The sequence below is a fragment of the Amblyomma mixtum genome, chromosome 5, assembly GCF_055824585.1.
Source record: "Amblyomma mixtum isolate Tamu chromosome 5, ASM5582458v1, whole genome shotgun sequence".
Taxonomy (NCBI): Eukaryota; Metazoa; Arthropoda; class Arachnida; order Ixodida; family Ixodidae; genus Amblyomma; species Amblyomma mixtum.
In genome coordinates, this window is record NC_143016.1 from 186,477,141 (window position 1) to 186,496,295 (window position 19,155).

The 19,155-nt window shown below is 48.1% G+C and overlaps 1 protein-coding gene across 2 annotated transcripts in view; it reads right to left on the reverse strand.

Moving 5' to 3' along the window:
• The window catches only part of LOC149345134 (uncharacterized), a 35,622-nt gene extending 17,500 nt beyond the window's left edge, over positions 1-18,122 (reverse strand). For both annotated transcript variants that reach the window (XM_089546459.1, XM_089546458.1), the window contains exons 1-3: positions 17,381-18,122; positions 12,652-12,841; positions 9,903-10,021 (exon numbers count right to left, since the gene is read on the reverse strand). In XM_089546459.1, coding sequence (XP_089402585.1) covers positions 9,903-9,995 — 93 coding nt within the window. In that variant the 5' untranslated portion in view covers positions 9,996-10,021; positions 12,652-12,841; positions 17,381-18,122. The remainder of the gene's footprint in view (positions 1-9,902; positions 10,022-12,651; positions 12,842-17,380) is intronic.
• Positions 18,123-19,155: the final 1,033 nt, after the last annotated feature.

Sequence of the window (19,155 nt, forward strand, 5' to 3'; positions counted from 1 at the left end):
GAGTGGGTTAAGGCCGAAAGGATTACCTTTATACTTAGTCTGCCTACATCTAAAAGTCGGAAGAGCCAGAAGACATAAGCCCGCCCGGCCAGTTTATGACTGCAGTCACCGTGCATCGACTCCAGCTGCTCCTGGATGCGCGCTGCTGCGTGATAAAACCCGCTGTCACGCAGCTGATGGAATTCTTTGCCTTGAACTCGCTTTTGCCCCATCGAGTCGAGCTGCTGCTGGGCACGCCCATTGTGACGCTCGACCAGAGACAACGAGACAGCTATGTTTGATCCTAAGACACTTCAGACTGCTTACGTCTGCTAACAACGTTGAGGGCAGTGCCGTACCGCAGCCGACGCTCCACCATAGCTAATGGATTAATGCCCATATGTACAGAATTAGCCTTCACCTACTTAAAATTCATAGATGCCTGGAAGTCCTCATACCTCTCCTGGCACTGTAGTGCAGCAGTTAAGCGGTGAGCCATTGCCCTGGGCTGACAGGTGCTGCCACCGGAGGGACTTGTGCGATCCAGGTTGCTGAACTCGAGCAACCTCACGCGACCAATCATTATTTCAGCCGCCCCTTTTCATATTGCATGCGGACAACCTCTTTCTTTTTAAACCATAGAGCGCCAACACACACTCAGATGGGTTTTCGCTCAGTGGGGCAAATAAGGCTTAAGCCTTTATCAGCGCTTTCTTCTGACTTATATACCTACCACCCACTGAGCACACAGGACAACCTCGCTGTCAAGTATGGGTGTCACAAAGTTTGCGGATGCCTTACATTTCTTTTTCTTTTGCGGGCGAGGTGGCCACGGTGCCAGTGGTTCGCAGTCATGTCGCAATGCGGCGGAGACGATTTTGCACCCTTCGCGGGCGCAGTTGACCGCTTGCGATGCTGGAGGGTCAAGGCCACACCACCCCCTCCTAGTACGTTTGCCGGGTAGCGAGCGATTGCGGGGTCGGAAAGCGGTCGGTTGAATGCCCCGCCACCCTTCCCGACCTTGGCAAGAAAGTTAGCCACGCTCCTCGTTAGTACCGTAGCTTTCTATCGGTTTCCTTGTCAGTTTTTTCATGTTTCATTTCCCCCCTTTTCGACACCTGTAAATCGTTGACACGCTGTGCCTTGAGTTTTTGTTTGTTGGCTGGTTTGCCACAAGAACGAGGAGGAGGGAAAACCCCAAGCGGGGCAGTTGGCTTGGAGATTTCGGTGCGTGCAGACATGCGTGAGGTCAGCCAGGGAAGTGGTCGGCAAGCGAGCCTAGGCGGGTGTCTGACGCGTAGAGCGCGGCGACGGCGGCCCGGAAAACACGTGGCCCAAGTTCGCCCGTATCCGCAACCATCCATCAGCCCGCGCGCCTCCACAGCCCGACGCTCCCTGCGACCGGACGCTGCCACCCCGCAGCTAAGCCACCATTTCTCCCCACACGCTTTACTCTTTTCTTTGTCCTGTCGCTCTTCTTGTCCGAAACCTTTTGTTTAGTATTGCCTTGTTCTTGTAACGTCGTGTAGTTCTCACCCTTCTGTTTTCCTCTTGTTGTTAATAGTTGATTGTGTTCTCATTGTGTTTGTTATCTGTGTACTGCCGCTATTTTGTTGGCCTTTGTTCTGTAACCTTTCGTCTTTGTTCTTTACCGAAGTAGAGGGGGTTTGTTGCCTACGCCTTATGCCTCCGGTCAACGGCTGATCAGGCGTGGCCCCTATCGCCGATCAGCAGTCGAACCTCATCTTTTGCACGCCGGGTGGAGAAGTTTGTTGCTCCTCCCCCTCCAAACTTACGGAGAGTGCAGTGGTGGGCAAGTTGGCGCGATTGATTATAATTTCGGTGCCAACCAAACATCGTGCTGCCCAAGATCTCGAGACAATGGGGCAGCTGCCATGAAAAATACCGGTACCTATCAGTCAACACGTGCCAGTCCTTCAGCCTCCTACCTTGATCGTCCTACAAATTTATTTATTTCAATTTATTTATTTCAATACCCTAAAGGCCCAATGCGGGCATTACATAGGGGGGAATTCATCAAAGAAAACAACAGATATACAACACAGAATACAAACGGCTGAAAACAGAAGTAAACAAGTTAAGAAGGCAGGTACAAGTTATTAAGAGGAACGAAAACAAAAAAAAAAGAAAAGGCTAATATGAGGTATTTGAAAAAAATTCCCATGTAGCAAACGCCGCAAAAAATCAAGAAAAATCCCGGCTTCGAAAGTTACTAAACACAGCATCTAACATTTTGCGGAACGTTACGGCCAGCACACACACACACACACTAGAGCAACCAAGAGAAAAAAAAACACATAAGAACTGAATCACAGTGATGAAAAAAAAAGAAAAAAAAAAGAACGCACATCAACATGTGTTAGAATTTTCTAAATAGGACCAAAGAGCTGTTTGAAATGATGATGTTTCAGCGATAGTCGCAATGCTAGAAGGAAGCGAATTCCACTCTTCGATAGACAAGACCAATGGTGAGTATTTGTATCGTTCTGTCCGAGCGAAAATAGGTTTAATCTTCTGCATGTGATCTACACGAGCCGATGTGTGCGGTGCCGGGAGAAGATGAGAGCTTGAAAATGGTGTGTTGCTGTGGTAGATAGTATGGAAAAAGGATAAACGGCTGAATTTTCTGCGCATGACCAGAGGCGAGAGATGGAGCGATAGTTTCAGTGCTGTTACACTTTTATACCGAGAGTAACGGGAAAGGATGAAACGAGCAGCTTTGTTTTGAATAGATTCCAACATGTTGATAAGATAGACGTGATGAGGGTTCCAGATCACCGACGCGTATTCTATCGCAGGCCTGATCAGCATGTTGAATGCGTGTAGTTTTGTGTCCTGGTTGGCTTGGTGCAGTCGGCGTTTAAGAAGACCAAGTTTTTTTAAGGCTTTGTTAGTGATTTGTTCAATATGAGTGCTCCAGGATAAATTAGAGTTAAAATTTACACCGAGGTATTTTACCGACGCTGCAGTTTCAATGGTAGTATTATTAACTGAGTAGGCATTAGGGCTCATGTTGGCAACGGAAGTAAACTTGAGGTGTTTAGTTTTATCGGCGTTAATTACCATTCGCCACCTGCCGCACCAATTAGTTACCTCATCAAGATCAGTCTGGAGAGCAACGATGTCGCGAGGGCTAGATATTACTCGGTAAATTACACAGCCATCTGCAAATAATCGTATTGTTGATGTTATGTTCGACGCGATGTCATTAATATATATTAAGAAAAGCAGTGGACCCAGCACCGAACCCTGAGGTACTCCTGAAGCAACACCTGTACGTCTTGATAAGAAGCTCCATAATTTAACTGACTGAAAGCGGTTTGTTAGAAATGCGTTAATCCACTGCGTAGTATGTTGATCCAGCTGCAAGTTGCGTATTTTTATCATCAGACGGTTATGAGGCACGCGATCGAAGGCTTTAGAGAAATCAATAAAGATGGAGTCAATGTAGAGGGAAGAATCGATTGCTTGAGGAAGGTCCGTTATTAGCTCAAATAACTGTGTCTGGCACGATAAATGTTTGCGGAAGCCATGCTGGTTGTTGTGAAGCAAGTTGTTCTAGTTAAGATGAGTCATAATATTTGTGTATATTATGTGTTCGAATACCTTGCAACATATCGAGGTTAATGAAATTGGCCTGTAATTATTAGGAACGGATCTGTCTCCAGATTTAAATACCGGGATTACATAAGCGGACCTCCAATCTTCTGGCACACATGTTGTATCGAGTGACTGTTGGAAAATGAGTGATAGCAGGAAAGCTGTGTGCTGGCAGGTTATTTTTAACAGCTTTGCGTTGATACCATCGGGTCCTGGGCTAGTGTGGTGGGGTAGGCGTTCAATTGCACGAGCCACGCCAAGCGCAGATATGTGAATGGGTGAAAAAGGAATCTGGATATCGGCCTCAGGAAGCTGCAGTGGATTGCAAATGGGCAATTCATCTGTAAAAACTTGTGAGAAGTGGCTGTTAAATTGTTCTGCACATTGTTCTATAGGTAGAGTGCTGCCGTTTACACCCAAAAGAACAGGAACCGTACTAGCGCTTTTAGGATTAACAGTGTTCCAAAATTTCCTAGGGTCTGTTGTTATCAAACTAGGAAGTGTAAAATTAAAATATTTGTTTTTGGCTTCCGAAAATTGTTTTTCAGCTATTTTAGAAATGCTTTTGTAGTTTTCTCAGTCTGTAGCTTCCTTTGTTCGAATGGCTTTCCTAAATGCCCTTTTCTTCCTATTTAGTGCCCTCTTGACATCTGTGGTAAACCAAGGATCGTTAGTACGTGTGCTTATCATTCGTTTTGGCACGCAGGAATCTTCAACTTCTTTTAGCTTGTCACGAAACAACTTCCAATTTTCAATGACCGTGCGATTATGAAAATTGGCCTGAAAACTATTTGTGAAAGTTTCCAGCAACAGGTTCATTTTTTCAACGTCCGCGCGTGCGTAATTGTAGATAAGCTTTTTCAATTTTGTTTTGTCGCTCCGTGGAAGAGAAAGGGAACGGTGCACAACTTTGTGGTCACTTAATTCTTCCAAGACGTGGATCTCTGAGAGCTCAGGATGGGTTGTTAAGATGAGGTCCAGGATATGCTTACCGCGAGTGGGCTCGTGAACAATTTGAACTGTTTTGCACCCGACAACCGTTTCAATTATATCAAACTGGATTTTCTGCACATTCAGTGATTATTCACTTCATGTTTTCGCAGCTGTTTTCTCTTTTTATTTTGTCTATTTTACTCCTTGTCCACTTATCGTGCATAGTATCCCGCTGCAGTAATGCTACCAAGTTGATGAAGGTGTGTAACATATGAAGCAAGCAAAAATTTTCGTCCTCATTTCTCACATCCCATCGTCAATTGGAGAATAATTTTTATAAACAGCGCTCGTGTAAAATCAGCTCACGTTGCTTGAAAAACACCGTCATGTGCTCGTTAGTACAAGGGGGAAGATGGCAAGAACGCTTGATACTTGCGACAATCTCCTCTTTTCTTACCACTGCCTTCCTTGATAATCATTTCTTAAAGGGATACTGAGGCGGTTTTCGAATCAGCTAATTATTTAGGGTTTTGAAGTAGTGTCTCTGCTGATCACGTCTGTGAAATTATTTTTTCGATTTTGGCTAAAACAGTGGCGCAATCACCAATTGAAAGCGTGATGTTGAAATCTCCCGCGCCCCGCGCGGGTGTAGGAGAGGAGAACAGCGGAGAGGGATACCTCGTCCATGTCGGCCAACGTGACGACACGTTGAGGAGCCGGGGCTACTTTGGCGCACCCGAGCGAGCTTTCAGCGCGCGTTGTTTCTCGTGCTGCATGCGTTGTTCCTCGTACTGCGTTCGTTGTGACGTACGAAGCGTGTCAGCCGACCTTGAGAATCAGATTCAACACGAGGTACTACTCTGCGTTCGTGTACGCGAACAACTACGGCCGCGACTGTGTCGTCTTTCACTGTTTTCCGCAAGATCATAAGCTCGCAGCGCAAGCGCTCGCTGCTGCGACGAAGAATTCAAGCCGACCAAAGCAAGCGTACTCTGGTCGAAGCACTTTCGTAAGAGCGGCTACATGCAGAGCTTGTCTCTAATGTGATCTCTGGAGATTTCTGCCGAAAAGGCGCGGCTGAACCATGACACAGTTCCTTCGATTTTCTCGCGCATGAGAGGCGTGTCACCATTCCGAAGAAGCGCCTCTTCTAAAAGTAGAAACATGCTCACTTAGCCCCTGCAGAAACATTATAGAGGCTCAAACATGTGTCGCTCTCCTCAGCTTAGGTGCGGCCAGACCACCTGAGGCATGCTTAGCAAGGCTCGGTTAGTGATTTTATACTCGGTTAGACGTGTGCAAGCAAGAAAGCAAGCAAGGAAGCAAGCAAGCAAAGCAAAGCAGATCACAATAAAGCAAAGCAAACAAGCATCGAAGCTCTTCATATGCGGCATCTCGTTTAATCGTAGCTAAGCAATTAAAATGAAAACGTTTGACAGCGTTCGACGTTCTGATTTTGGATGCAAATTTAAGAGAGAAATGAATGCCAACCAAGTTTTTGCAAAAATAGAACACCATATTTCGCAACCTTATACGGTATATTCATCAAGTTGTGGCAGCGGACGAGTTGCAGCTCGCTTGGATTTTAAACACACGAGGATCCATAGCGCACATTGAAGGGACGCAACAGAAGCGCTGGTGTTATGTCCCTTCAATTTTGTGCGCTATGGATCCTCATGTTGACTGCCCACTAGCCCGAACCCTGACCATTTTAAACACAGGTATAGTTGGCCATTACTTCACTGAACCTAAACTGCAAATCTAGGAAGGGGAACGTTTCCGAGGGAACGGTTAACATTTTCTGGCATCTGCTGAACGCGCCACGACTGAAGCAGCCGCCTTGTGCGCGTATTTGGCTGGATTTCCGCCGCACAATGATTACGTCACTATCCTGTGGTCACATGCCTCGCAGTGCTTGGCCACTGCGCTTCGCTTATTTTGACATCAACTTTGTGCTGCTTCATCGCTTCCTTGAAATACATTCTTGTCCCAACCTACAACGCCGGATACTGAGAAAAGGATTTTTTGTACACAGCACTTTGGGCCTTTTCTTTAGGATGACGCTCTATCGGCCGAGCCAGGAGGCGTCCGGTGGTGGTAATTGACTTGAGCATTGTTCGCACCCCTTCCTTTCCGAGAATACGAGCCAAGCTTGTGCTGGCACTTTTTGTTACGCATGGACTGCATATGAGTGTTTAACGCTGGCGTATGCTTGTGCTGGGCGTAGATTTTTTTGCTTGCGTCTTTTTTGGTTTCAGGTGATACGTGTAATGAACAAACTGTAGTATCCTTTTCTTTGGAGGTCAAGGAAAAAATAGTCGCCCTATTCGCTTTTACAACACCACGGAAAGCTGCGATCTGCAATCAACGCAGCGCCGGATCCGCGTCGGCAGCTTCTCCAGTCCTCAAAGTGTCGTCACGACCTCTCTTGACCAATCACGGGCAGCGGCGCGCCGCACGGTGTGCCCCGCGGCACACGCCGCATATTTCTGCTAAAAAAGGCAATTCGCACTTGTTTTTGCCTTATTTGGATGCGATATTCCAGTATACAGCATGAAAAACTACAGGACACCGCTTCCAGCCTGATTTTCAAAAAGAGTGCAGCAGTCTCCCTTTAAGCTTCTTTAGGCGATCATTTCAGACACCCAATGGTTTTGCCATTTTGAGTTTTGTCCTTCGCTCAGCCAGCTTCCATGTTGTACCTGTGCAGCATTTCTTCCCAGCGGAAGTAACCAGACCACCCAGGGAGTCTTAACGAGCACATTCGAAAGAAAGCGGGATCAGAGAACCCAGGAAACAACGCGAGCGGAACTAGCAATGTTAGCATTCATGACGACTTTTCTTTATATAATGACAATGTAACGTATGTACGACTTGACGCTGTTTTATATATACGCTGTCAATTTGACCGCTTACAGACCTGAAAGGCTTTGAGCCCTGTGGCGGTGGTTAATGTATTTCAGCAATTTAGGACAGCAGTCTGTGTTCTGTGTACAGATATAATGAAAGTACTTAGTACTGCATGACATGTGATGGATAGTATTCTTCATTTGCCGGTACTCTGCATTCTGTTCACTCAATGGCTCCATGGATTTTGCACTCGTTTATATATCCGCACATTTCATCGGTGAAATATTGAGGCATGATGGTTGCCCGAAAGAGCATTACTAGTGTAATGGGACCGACCGGCAGCAGTTCTAGAAGCTCAAAGAAGAGAGGGAAAGTGACTTCGGTACACACGACCGCTTGTGCCAGCATCCGTACCACGTCTCGCCCACTGAGAGCCGTGTCATCAGTGACAATGTCGACGACATGTTTCAGAGCGGCATTATACAGCTCTCTCACAGTCATTCCGGCTTTTCTGTTGTCCTGCTGACGAAAAAGGTGGCTCCATCAAAGTCTGCGTAGACTACCGCCGTTTCAACTAGGTCACTCGCAAGAATGTTTTTCCTCTACCCCGAATCGTCGATGCAACGGACTGCTTGCAGGAAGCGTAGTATATTTCTTCCCTTCCCTTACACACCGGTTACTGGCAAGTTCCGATGGCTGCCGCTGACCGGCCGAAAACCGCCTCCTTCGCCCCACGCAGATTTTATGAGCACAATGTGACGCCGTTCTGGCTAAACAATGCACCAGCCACATTCAAGAGAATGATAGATGATATTCTCAACGGGCTCAAACGGGGACCGTGTATATTGCCGCGTCTGCAACAATAGCCGCTCGGCGGCTGTTCGGCACGCAGCTCGTACGCCCCGCTGTTCGCTGCTGAAGAAGACGAAATTGGACGTTCCATCCTGGCCGTCGCGGTGTGCGTTCCGATCTTCTCGGTGTTGGCGTTCCTCTGCCGTCTAGACGCGGCGCTACCTGTACCAACTGCTACGTGACAATATGCTACTTGGATGACAAGGTCGTCTTTTCCCGTCCTATCTACGGCGCCTTCGGCACGTACTCACGTGTGTTACTAAAGCTGGGTTACTACCCGACTTGAAAGTGTTCCTTTAGTGCTCTGATGCTGATAATATTTGGTCATGTCATCTCCAAAAACGGCGTTCTTCCTTACCCTGGCAAACTTCGCGCTGTTACTCACTGCACCAAAGCGACCACCTTAAACGAAGTTCGGAAATTTATAGCCTTGGGCTCATACTTTTGCTGCTTCATACGCAATTTTGCTTGTATTGCAGCACTTTTAACGCAGCTTAGCGCTGGAAGCCCGAACCTCTCGCCTTTGTCACCAGCCTACGATGCCGTGTTCAACAATTTACGTCCCCTGCTGGTCTCCACCCACCCCAATACGACAAATTTTAGCTAGGTCATGCCAAATACATGCGCTCTCTAGAAGCATCCAGGCAAAGCAACCTTCCCAGTGCACGTAACACATTGAAATAGACAAATTTGTTGGGCCACAGCGCCGATGGTAACCGCGTTTTAGAAATTCTATGAACTGATATGGACATTACTTACGGTGGGCTACACACCCGTCAGTAATTATGAAGCTTAACAGCTTCAGTGAAAATTTAACGATTCAACATTGGTTAAACGCCCTGCTAGTTAGCACGTCTTATCTGTATTCTGATGTACGACACCGGTGGCAATGCTATGCCGAAGAAAGCGCTCTTCCAAATCAAAAAACCTATTTTTAAAAATTGTGTAAACTCTTAAGCGAAATACCCTGTGTATAACTTGAGGACGGCGTTGCATCAAAGCTGCATGCGTCACTTTTTGAACACCACATGTTTTTGGCCACAATCATCTTACGCCTGAACTCAGCCGATAATCGTCTCATCTTTGAGCAACAATTTGCCATTCAAAAACGTGCCTTGTTTGGTTTATGTTCTGAACGCAATACTTTCATTCTAATTCCGGACTGCAGCGCTCTCCTCATTGAAGTCATCATGAAATAAAAAGCGGTGTGGACCACTCCGTTTTCCGCGCGGGTTCTTCTATCCTGTGCTTCTGCCGCCGTTCAAGGACCATCCCGTCAGCTTGTGTTCGGCTGTTCAGTGACGCGGAACGGATTCATTATCGAAACCTCGCAGGGGTATTGCAGCCTCTTCCAGGTTGTAGACACCAGGACATGTGACAGGTCGTATTCTATACACCATCCCTTGCACTTAAAACTATTTTTGTTTGCTTCTACCTATTCATTGGACATTCCTGTAGCGCGCGCCTTCACGCCACTCCTCTTGACGAAGTGGCGTGGTGCACTGCGACGGACATAGTCTGCTCACAATTCTTCACTTCAGAGACTATGTCCTCACTTCAAACTAGAGAGCAGTCTCACCAAGTGAGGCCTAGCAGTGAGGTTCCAGCGTTTGAGTACGACCTGAGTCATGCGAGACACATGCGCATTGCGTCCATTCATCACTTACCATGATGACGCGAATGCAGAAAGAAGTTGCAGGTTCGTGGATACGGGCATCAACCTTGATCTTTGACCACAACGCCTGGACCAGTAAGTACATCTCCCGTTCTGTCAACGTATCCGGATCTGTGGAAAGCAGTGCCCGGTGTGATTACAGCTTACGTCTGAAAATGCAACTTGCAATGCAAAGAAAGCGGCGCCAATAGTGGACAGAAAAAGCGCTGCCTATAGCGTCTCTCCTGCCCTGTCTCCTCGTTTCTTTTCTCCTCCTGTGCTTGTAATTGCCAGAATACGATACAAACTGGCCCAACGCAACACTTGGTTATGAGACATGTCGAAACTGGGCGCATTAAATGCACGCACTCCCAAAAGTCAGAGTTAGTAATGGTGTGCTTAATCGTGTGCGTAATTAACCAATTAGATAGATTACTTGCACTCACTACTGGTGGGACAGTACATCTAGAAACAAATTAAACACAAATATTTTGTGAACAGCAGCCTTGAATGCAATAAAAGTAATGGGGAAACCATTGCTGCGAAAAAAAGAGATGTTAATTGCTGAAAACAAGTTGAAAGCCTCAGTGGCACCTAGTCATTGACTACTTTGTATTTACTTTGTGATTTAGCTGGTTCAGCTCAAATGTCACGACGCTTCATGAAACGATAGCCGTTAAAATTTCAGGTAACGTTTTCTCACACTACGAAGCAACCGTATGGTTAAGACTGAGAGTAGGAGCTGGATGTTGTATTTAATGTTCCTCCCATTACAAAATTGGTTTGGTTTATTAGGGTTAAACGTCCCAAAACGACTCAGGCTATGAGGGACGCCGTAGTGAAGGGCTCCGGAAATCTCGACCATCTGGGATTTTTTAATGTGCACTGACATCGTACAGTACACGGGCCTCTGGAATTTCGCCTCCATCGAAATTCGGCCGCCGCGGTCGGGATCGAACGACTGGGAGCAGTTTCTCTTGTTATCGAGAGATACGCTTAGCTGTGTGGTCTTTAAAATGCCACCCTCTCTGCACATTAGAGTTCCCCATGGTAGTCCCAGTTTTCTCACGGGCGTCATAAGGGGCGAGAAAGAAAAGAGCTGCATGACAAGGGAGGATTCCTTTTCTCTTCTGTTTGATTGTGCGGTGGAAGAGCGGCTGGCTTTGCGTAACCGGCGCTGGGCTCAAAAGCCAACTTTCATCCACTCTTCGCGCACCTTAACCCAGCTTGAGATTCCCTGAGAGCACAAACAGGGCGCAGACCAGTCTGCTGCAAGAATATGTCGGCCAACTCAGACTTCTAGAGCCGATACTGTAGAAGAGAACTGCACTACACTTGACAGCCCTACACACACTCCATCTAGTTGGAATTCCCGCAGTGGGAATGTATAAACACACTTGTTTTCTTTGTTCACGCAGTGGCGAAAACTCGCTTATTAAAAAAATACGTGTATCAAGCATACCCTACCCAAGGTTTACAAAACGTGGGGTCCCTGTGTTCCCAAACGGGCTAGTGGGGCTGGTGGGAAAACGACTCAGAAACCTTCGACGGTCCTCTTTAAGAAAGTTCATCCTATATGGATCGCATATCGATGAGGCAAGCGCTAACCGTGCCCACAGTTCCAAGACCGGCTGACATAAGTATAGCTGCATGCGTACTTGAAGGTGAATACAACGCAAATGTGTCCTTTGAACAAGCAAACCTGGGCTATCCCGAATGGTGCTGCCTGTAGAAGCCACTGAAGTTATCAGATGGGCCGACGCGGGGTTGGAAAGCGGGAACGCCTGCTGCTGCTCACATGGGTTCCCTGCCGGGCACATCAGGGTAGATGCAATCATATGTGGGCTCTACACAGGTATAAGGTGGGCAAGCCTAATGGGCCTGCCCGCACACTACTGATGTCCCACATAACCGAAGCAGGAATAGAAAGCGGGCGTGGCAGCTCGCTGCCGACAGCAGTTTCCTGTCGGGTACTTGAGATAGAATGGAGCAAAAATGCGGGATATATGTAGAAAACTGTGCTAACCCTCATCGGGCTGCCCGCAGAAAGCTGCTGTATGGCCTCTAACAGAGATCGCATGGGCTCTGAACAGAGCTGGAAAGCAGGCGTCCTAGCATGACGCCCCCATCGGTCCATTTTAGGGCACATGAGGCCATGAGGAACGTAAATGCGAGTTCTGTGCGAGAAAAAAAAACGCGGCAAGACAGGCAACCGAAGCAGTGCCTCAGCGTGTCCAAAATCGGCGCTGCCGGGCCTGAGCACACCAGCGAACTTCCAGCAGTCTGCCCTGAACACTGTTATTTTAATTTTGGAATTTCTATTCATCGAGCCCACAAGTTAGACGTATAGATGATTTAAATCTGAATTCTAAGCATATCCAATCAATTACTAAATATGACATGTTTTTTCTCGCTCTGGTTCACACGAAATTGTGCAAATTGAGCGGACAATACAACTGTGCCAACTTATACTGGACTACTTGTCAATCTCAGCACTTGCGCGGCACGAATGAGGCTTGAAAATATCGCAATGAAAACAGTAATACCTACTGAGGCATTGCTTTACACTGCGAAGCCTTCCAGCAACGTAACATTTCTGTTTTCCGGAGGCCTAAAAAATCCAGCTCTTGACATATTGTGTCCAGGTAAGCGCGGCAATTATTCGCAGCATGCGCTGTGCGTGTCATTATTGAACACACAGCACAAATACGCACCGAAGCGAGAGATCTCCAAATAGCTCATGTGATTTTAAAATCCCGTACCTTCAATTGTTGTCTCCACGATGCCTATACGTTTGCCATCATTCGACTGCACTTGGTGCTCGTTTTCTTGTTGGCTTCGGTTAATTGCGGTGTTGAGGCGCCACTTCGAAACAGAGCCCGAGGTCCCCGCTTCTGGCTCTCGTCCCTGCTCCAGGACACGTTCAGCGGCGTCCAGGCCAGATGTCTGGGGCTGAAATGGTTCGATGGGAAGAGCAGCTTTCATTGCATCTCCGGCATCCGCATTGCATTCCTAAAATACCGAAGGGATTATGCTTTCAAAAAGGCCTTCTCACAAATTGTCTAAGTTAAAAGGATTGGCTGTATCCTTGGTATCGTACATGAATAAAGCGTGTATCAGTTTATGCAAGAGCAGCATTCACCTTTGATAGTTATATTTATCAGGGGCCCGTATGTTTTGAGCAAAAGGGCCGTATTTATGATCACCTCTTCAAATGTGCGGGCTCGGAGCGATATGTTTGAATGGTTTATGTTTCATCTTTTCGTGAAATATACAAGATTGAATGCGGTTTTCCAAGAAACCTCCTCGCGTATTTCTGCGCGGTGAACAAGAATGAGCAGCCGTGGGGCTCGGCACCTTGCGAGCCGATTCGGTTTCTTTTAGGTATCGAACATAAATGACCGCACTCCGCATCAGTTTAGTACTGAAATGTCTAAATCACAATGGTAAAATGTATTGCTCAGCGATATTGCCGATATAGCATATGAAGCCTTCAATGAAAAGTTTAAAAGTATTCATTTCCGCTGCTTTCCTTTCGTAGAAAAAACTCCTGCCGTGAAAGGCTCACAAGCCATGGTTTAATGCAGAGTGTATAAAAGCCATCAACGACAAAAATGCCTGTATGAGCGCTACATAAAAACAAACAGCTCTGATAACCTTAAAGCTTTTAAGTGGCACAGAAACAAAACAAATGGACTTCTCCGCAAAAGCAAGGTGTCTTATTTTGAAAATCCCGACTCTATAGAAATGATAGATGTGCTCTGGAAGCGAATAAATGTTTTGATAAGTCCTAGCCTAACCATAGATACCCTTCTCTCCAGAATGACAATTGATAAAAAATCTTTCACGGGTGATGAGTTAGCCACCGCCTTCAACGAGTATTTTGTCTCCATCTCAAGCACTACACATGACACGCACTCAATGGACTTAAGAAATGTGGCATACGCGATAGTGCGTTCTTGTCACCAGAAACAACGGCGGAAATTGAAACTACACTTTTTTTATTTATTAGTACCTCAAAGGCCCACTAGGGGCATTACATGAGGGGTGGGCATACATATCATTGAAAAAAAAAAATCAGTGATGAATGATTTGAATTATTCCAGGCCAGGATGGATGAAAGCTTCAGCGGGGAGGTCGTTCCAGTCTCTTGCGGTCTGGGCGAAGAATGATTTTAGGTGCGCAGAAGTAGATGCTCGAGGTGTATGAACAGCTTTCAGATGACTGATGCGAAGTGAAATGCGGTATGCAGGGGTGATAACGGATTGGCTGAAATGCGAATGATAAAACTTGTGGAAAAGGCAGAGTCTGGCTATTTTTCGACGGGATTCAAGGCTGGGGAGGTTAGCTTTTGTTTTCAATGCTGTTACGCTCGTATGATATGAGTAATCAGAATATACGAATCTTATCGCGTGGCTCTGGACGCATTCAAGGGTTTTGGCTAGGTTAATTTGTTGGGGGTCCCAGATTGAGCATGAATATTCAAGTTTAGGACGGACAAGCGTTAAATAGGCGGACAGTTTTACGGAAGCAGGTGCGAAACGCAAGTTACGCTTTAGATAACCAAGAACACGGTTAGCTTCGTTGGTTATGTTGATTATGTGGGTGGTCCAAAAGAAATCCTGTGTAAAGCTAATACCTAAATATTTATATGAAGATGCGTGTGTTATCGTAGAACCGCGAAGGGTGTAATTGGGAGCACATTTTCTTCTACATTTTCGACCCTTGGGAACAGCAGATAGCTCCGATAAAGCACGTGCTTCACATAATAAGCCCTATTAAAACAGAGCATCGCCTTCTCCTCGAGCGTGAGTGGGCCGCCACTAGTTCCTTCACTCTGCACGACTTCACTCTGCACCCACCCTCGCGGGGTGCACAACTCTGAGGCAGAGGCACGGTCACCGACAGCGCGTTGTCCCTTCAAGAATGCTAGGCGAGTCCTGCTGCGCGACACAGCCTGTGAGTCGCCTACGTGGATTACGCATAAGAGGGACCAGGGCCGGCCCACTCACGCTCAAGGCGAAGGCGTACTCTTTCATGCGTAGCATATTGCAATCACTCAGTTCAGCCCTTAGGCGCGGCCGGGCAGCCACCAAACCACGTGACGCGACGTCACGACAGCCGGAGGAAAAACCGTAGGTAAAGATGATGGCGATTCTTGGTGAGAATTGCAAACACAGTAAACAGGGGGAAAAAAAGGGAAAAATAAAAAAGAAAAAAAAGAAAAAAAATCGCTGAGCATGGTGGCCGTTGCCACCGCCCCGTTTCAAAGGGGGCGCTCCTATCCATCCATCCATCCATCCATTCATCCATCCATCCATCCATCCATCCATTCATCCATCCATACGTCGCGGAGGAAAAGCTGCTGAGAAAATCGAGTGCCGCCAAGCAATACCTCGCGCAAAAAGACCGCGCAATATGCAACGCATTCTTGGCTTAACCAAGCTAAGCCTGGGCATTTTTTTTTAGTTCTCATCAGGAGTCTTCGATCATTTAACCAAAAAAAAAATAGGCAGTGGCTTAGGTCTATTTAAGCCTGGATATATGAGCGAAAAGCTTCAGTTGTGCTTGGTTTGACGTCATGGCTGTCGCAGTTCGCGCACAATGCACTGGGAGCACCACGATTATAGTGAACTACTATTCTAGTTCACTATAACCACGATAACGATGGAGGCGTTCGGCCGTCCAAACATTGCCTGTATGGAGGCGGAGGAGGAGACGGAAATCGGCGCGGTTAAAGATATAATGGAAAGCATCATAGGAAGTACGCCCTCACATGACAAGGCAGCGGTACCTCTTAGCCGGATTTTGGTTTCGGTCTCGCTTTCTTGTTGTGTGCGGCTGCGCTTATGTGTTACATCGGAGCATGGAGGAAGGAAAAAAAAAGTGCAAGCAGTATTGCTTTCACAATAATATCTGCCCGTCCCGTAATCGAGAGTAGAGTAAGCATTAAATGTTTACGGGCATAACATGAAGCGTCACGACGAGACGCAGGCCTGAGAAGAATGCCATATGCAGCGCGTTCGAAACTGTCTAAAGTTGGTTGGTTGGTTTATGGGGTTTAACGTCCCAATGGGACTAAGGCTATGAGAGACGCCGTAGTGGAGAGCTCCGGAAATTTCGACCACCTGGGGTTCTTTAACGTGCGCTGACATCGCATAGTACACGGGCCTCTAAAGTGCGCAGAAGCGAAAGCGTTTTCCGCACCACTTTGCCTATGTGATACTGGTGACGTCACCACTAGATTACGTCACACATAATTGATGACGGAGTAATGACACTACTAATTAGTGACTAATTACTGATTAATGACTAAATACTAATTAACTGGTAATTTAAGACGCTTAAGCTTCGCCTTTAGGAGTGGAACGCGACAACGTGTTGTAGCGCTGCCAGGCAGTCCACGGAACGCCACCACCCGTTCGGTGCGATGACTTGCCCTTTGAACGCGATGCTTTTTGAGGAAAGGAAATTACGCACTAATTCTTTGTCATCTCGGTGGACACCCGAACCGCACCGTACAGGAAGGGAGGAACGCCACTATCCGTTTGGCGTGATGCCTTGCCCTGGGAACGCAACGCCTTTTGAGGAAGGAAAATGGCGCAGTAATTCTCTGGTTTATGGGGTTTATCGTCCCAAAGCGACTAAGGCTATGAGAGACGCCGTAGTGGAGGGCTCCGGAAATTTCGACCACCTGGGGTTCTTTAACGTGCACTGACATCGCACAGTACACGGGCCTCGAATTTCTCCTCCAAAGAAATTCCACCGCCGCGGCCGGGTTCGAACCCGCGTCTTTCGGGACAGCAGCCGAGTACCATAGCCACTGAGCCACCGCGGCGGCGCAGTAATTCTCTGTCATTTCAGTGGACGCACAAACTGCACCGTACAGGAAGAGAGGAACGCCACCGCCCGTTTGGCGCGATGCCTTGCCCGTTGAACGCAACGCTTTTTGAGGAAAGGAAATTACGCAGTAATTCTCCGTCATTTAAGTGGACACACGAACTGCACCGTACAGGAGCACGTCTTCCAGAAAATTTTCCAGAAAATTTCTGAATTTTTCGCCTTTTCTGAAAAAACTTAAGCGAGATCGCGCTCTTCTTCCTCTGATCGCGTTAAGTTCACGCGTGAGTTGCCGCAGCTCCTTTTCGTGTTCCTGTTCCCGCAGCTCTCTATTTGCCATCTCTCTCTCCTCAATGGTCTCGAGGAAGTCCAAAAGCTCGTCATCCTCAGCCTCCAATGCAAGAATAGCCTTTAGCAGTTATGGTTTTCGGAGTTTGTCTGAGACATCTAGACCCAACTCTTTCGCAAGCTCCAGTAACTTCGGTTTTCGCAGCGTCTCCAAGTCCATGGCTGCTCCGAGTGCTGCTTTCTCTACTGCCCGCTATTGTCTTGCCGCACTAACCCTGCAGCAACGACAACCCCAATTGCCAGCTCTCTTTCTGACCCTAACAAAGCCTGGCAAAGCTCAGCAGAAGAAAGTCCCGCACTCACCAAACCTCGCAGCCAAGAATCCAGCGCAGTCGTTCTGCTGCAGGCAACCAGTCATCACACAGGGCTCTTTGCACTGCATCCGACTCGCCGTTCTGCTGCTCAGCGTTCCTTTGACCAGATCTCTCCGCTGGCGTCCATTGTTTGGCATCCCACCGCTGCCACCAGTTTGTTAAAGACGAGGTAGCATGGTCGGACCGGAGATGGAATAAGGGAGGTCGGAGACGACGATGCGGGAAAAGACAAGGAGAGAAAACTTTATACAGCAAAATTTACATTATTTACAAGTGAGCTCGGTAACGAGAAGCTCACTGCTGGAACGCTGCATGAGGACAGCACATGATGAGACCATAAGATGAAAAAGCCCCTGATGAAAAAGCCCCCCGGCCGTACCGCTGCCGAGGTTATAGAGAGTTCCATTTCCCTAGGTTCCCTAGATGGGGGCCGGTCCTGCCGAGGAAGGAAGTTCTCAGTGGCACCAATCACAAACACACACACACACACTCCCGAGGGATCATCGCCGTCACGCGCTGGGAGAGGGGGAACGATGCCAGCCACGTAGCGCAGACGCCGGAATGTCCACGAGTGGCGTTCCCGCGCATTTCATGCGTTCGTACGTGCGTTCGCACTCGGCGTAGGGGAAACGCTCGCTCAACCGGGCAGACGGACGCGGCTTCCGTGGCAATCCAGGCGCTCACCCAACGCGCGTCCCGGGTTAGTCGGCGTTCCGCTGCAGCCATGCCGTTTTGTGCGAAGCATATTACGAGAGCTACACTACAGCCCGTCGAGCGCGTCGGTGGAACTACCATTGACCTTTAGCGTGACCACGTGACACCACGTGACTACATGACGTCACAGCAGAGGAGAGATGGGCTGCCGGCTCGCGCGGTCGGCCGCGGCGGTGGAGGCTCCCCATCAGAGGCGCGGCGGCTGACCACGTGACAACATGACGTCACACCAGAGGAGAGATGGGCTGCCGGCTCGCGCGGTCGGCCGCGGCGGTGGAGGCTCCACATCAGAGGCGCGGCGGCTGACCACGTGACAAGATGACGTCACAGCAGAGGAGAGATGGGCTGCCGGCTCGCGCGGTCGGCCGCGGCCACGGTGAGGCACGGATCTTGCCGATTCCTGCATTGAGTCCGGCGTTCTCTTCCTGACGCAGAGGCTGAACAAAATGGGACGATAGGTGAGCTCTCCACCTCCTGTGAGCCCCTACCGCAGCCCCCTAGAGGCTGTTTCCCTATCGAGCTCTCTCTAAATATTATTAAATGCTTATTATCATCATCATCATTTCGATGGAGGCGACACGCAAAAGGCGCCCTTGTGCTCTGCGATGTCAGTGGCACCGCTTTCTTCTCTCACTCTATCCTTTACCCTTCCCTTGCGGCCGTTACGGGTGTCTACCGAAAGGTGAGACAGTTACTGCGCCATTTCTTTTCCTCAGAAACATTTTTTCATTTATTTTTAGAGCGCTAATAAGACTTAACCGCTGTTTGTTGCGACCCTGGCCCGTGCTCACGTGAACGCAATGCAACAAAACACTGCAGCAAGGGACAAAAAATTGAAAGTGGCTTAGCTCGGTTATGCCAGGACACACGTATAGAAAGCTAAGGCGAGCGCAACGACGAGGCAAAGGGTGTGGCGTCATACCAAACGGCGGCGGCGGCCCCGCGGCGATGAAGTAGTTTATTTTCCATCGATGTAGGAGGCCCCCTACCCCCCGCCCCTGGCGCGCAGGCTGAAGGGCGGGGGACGGGGACTCCGCGACTAAAGACAGG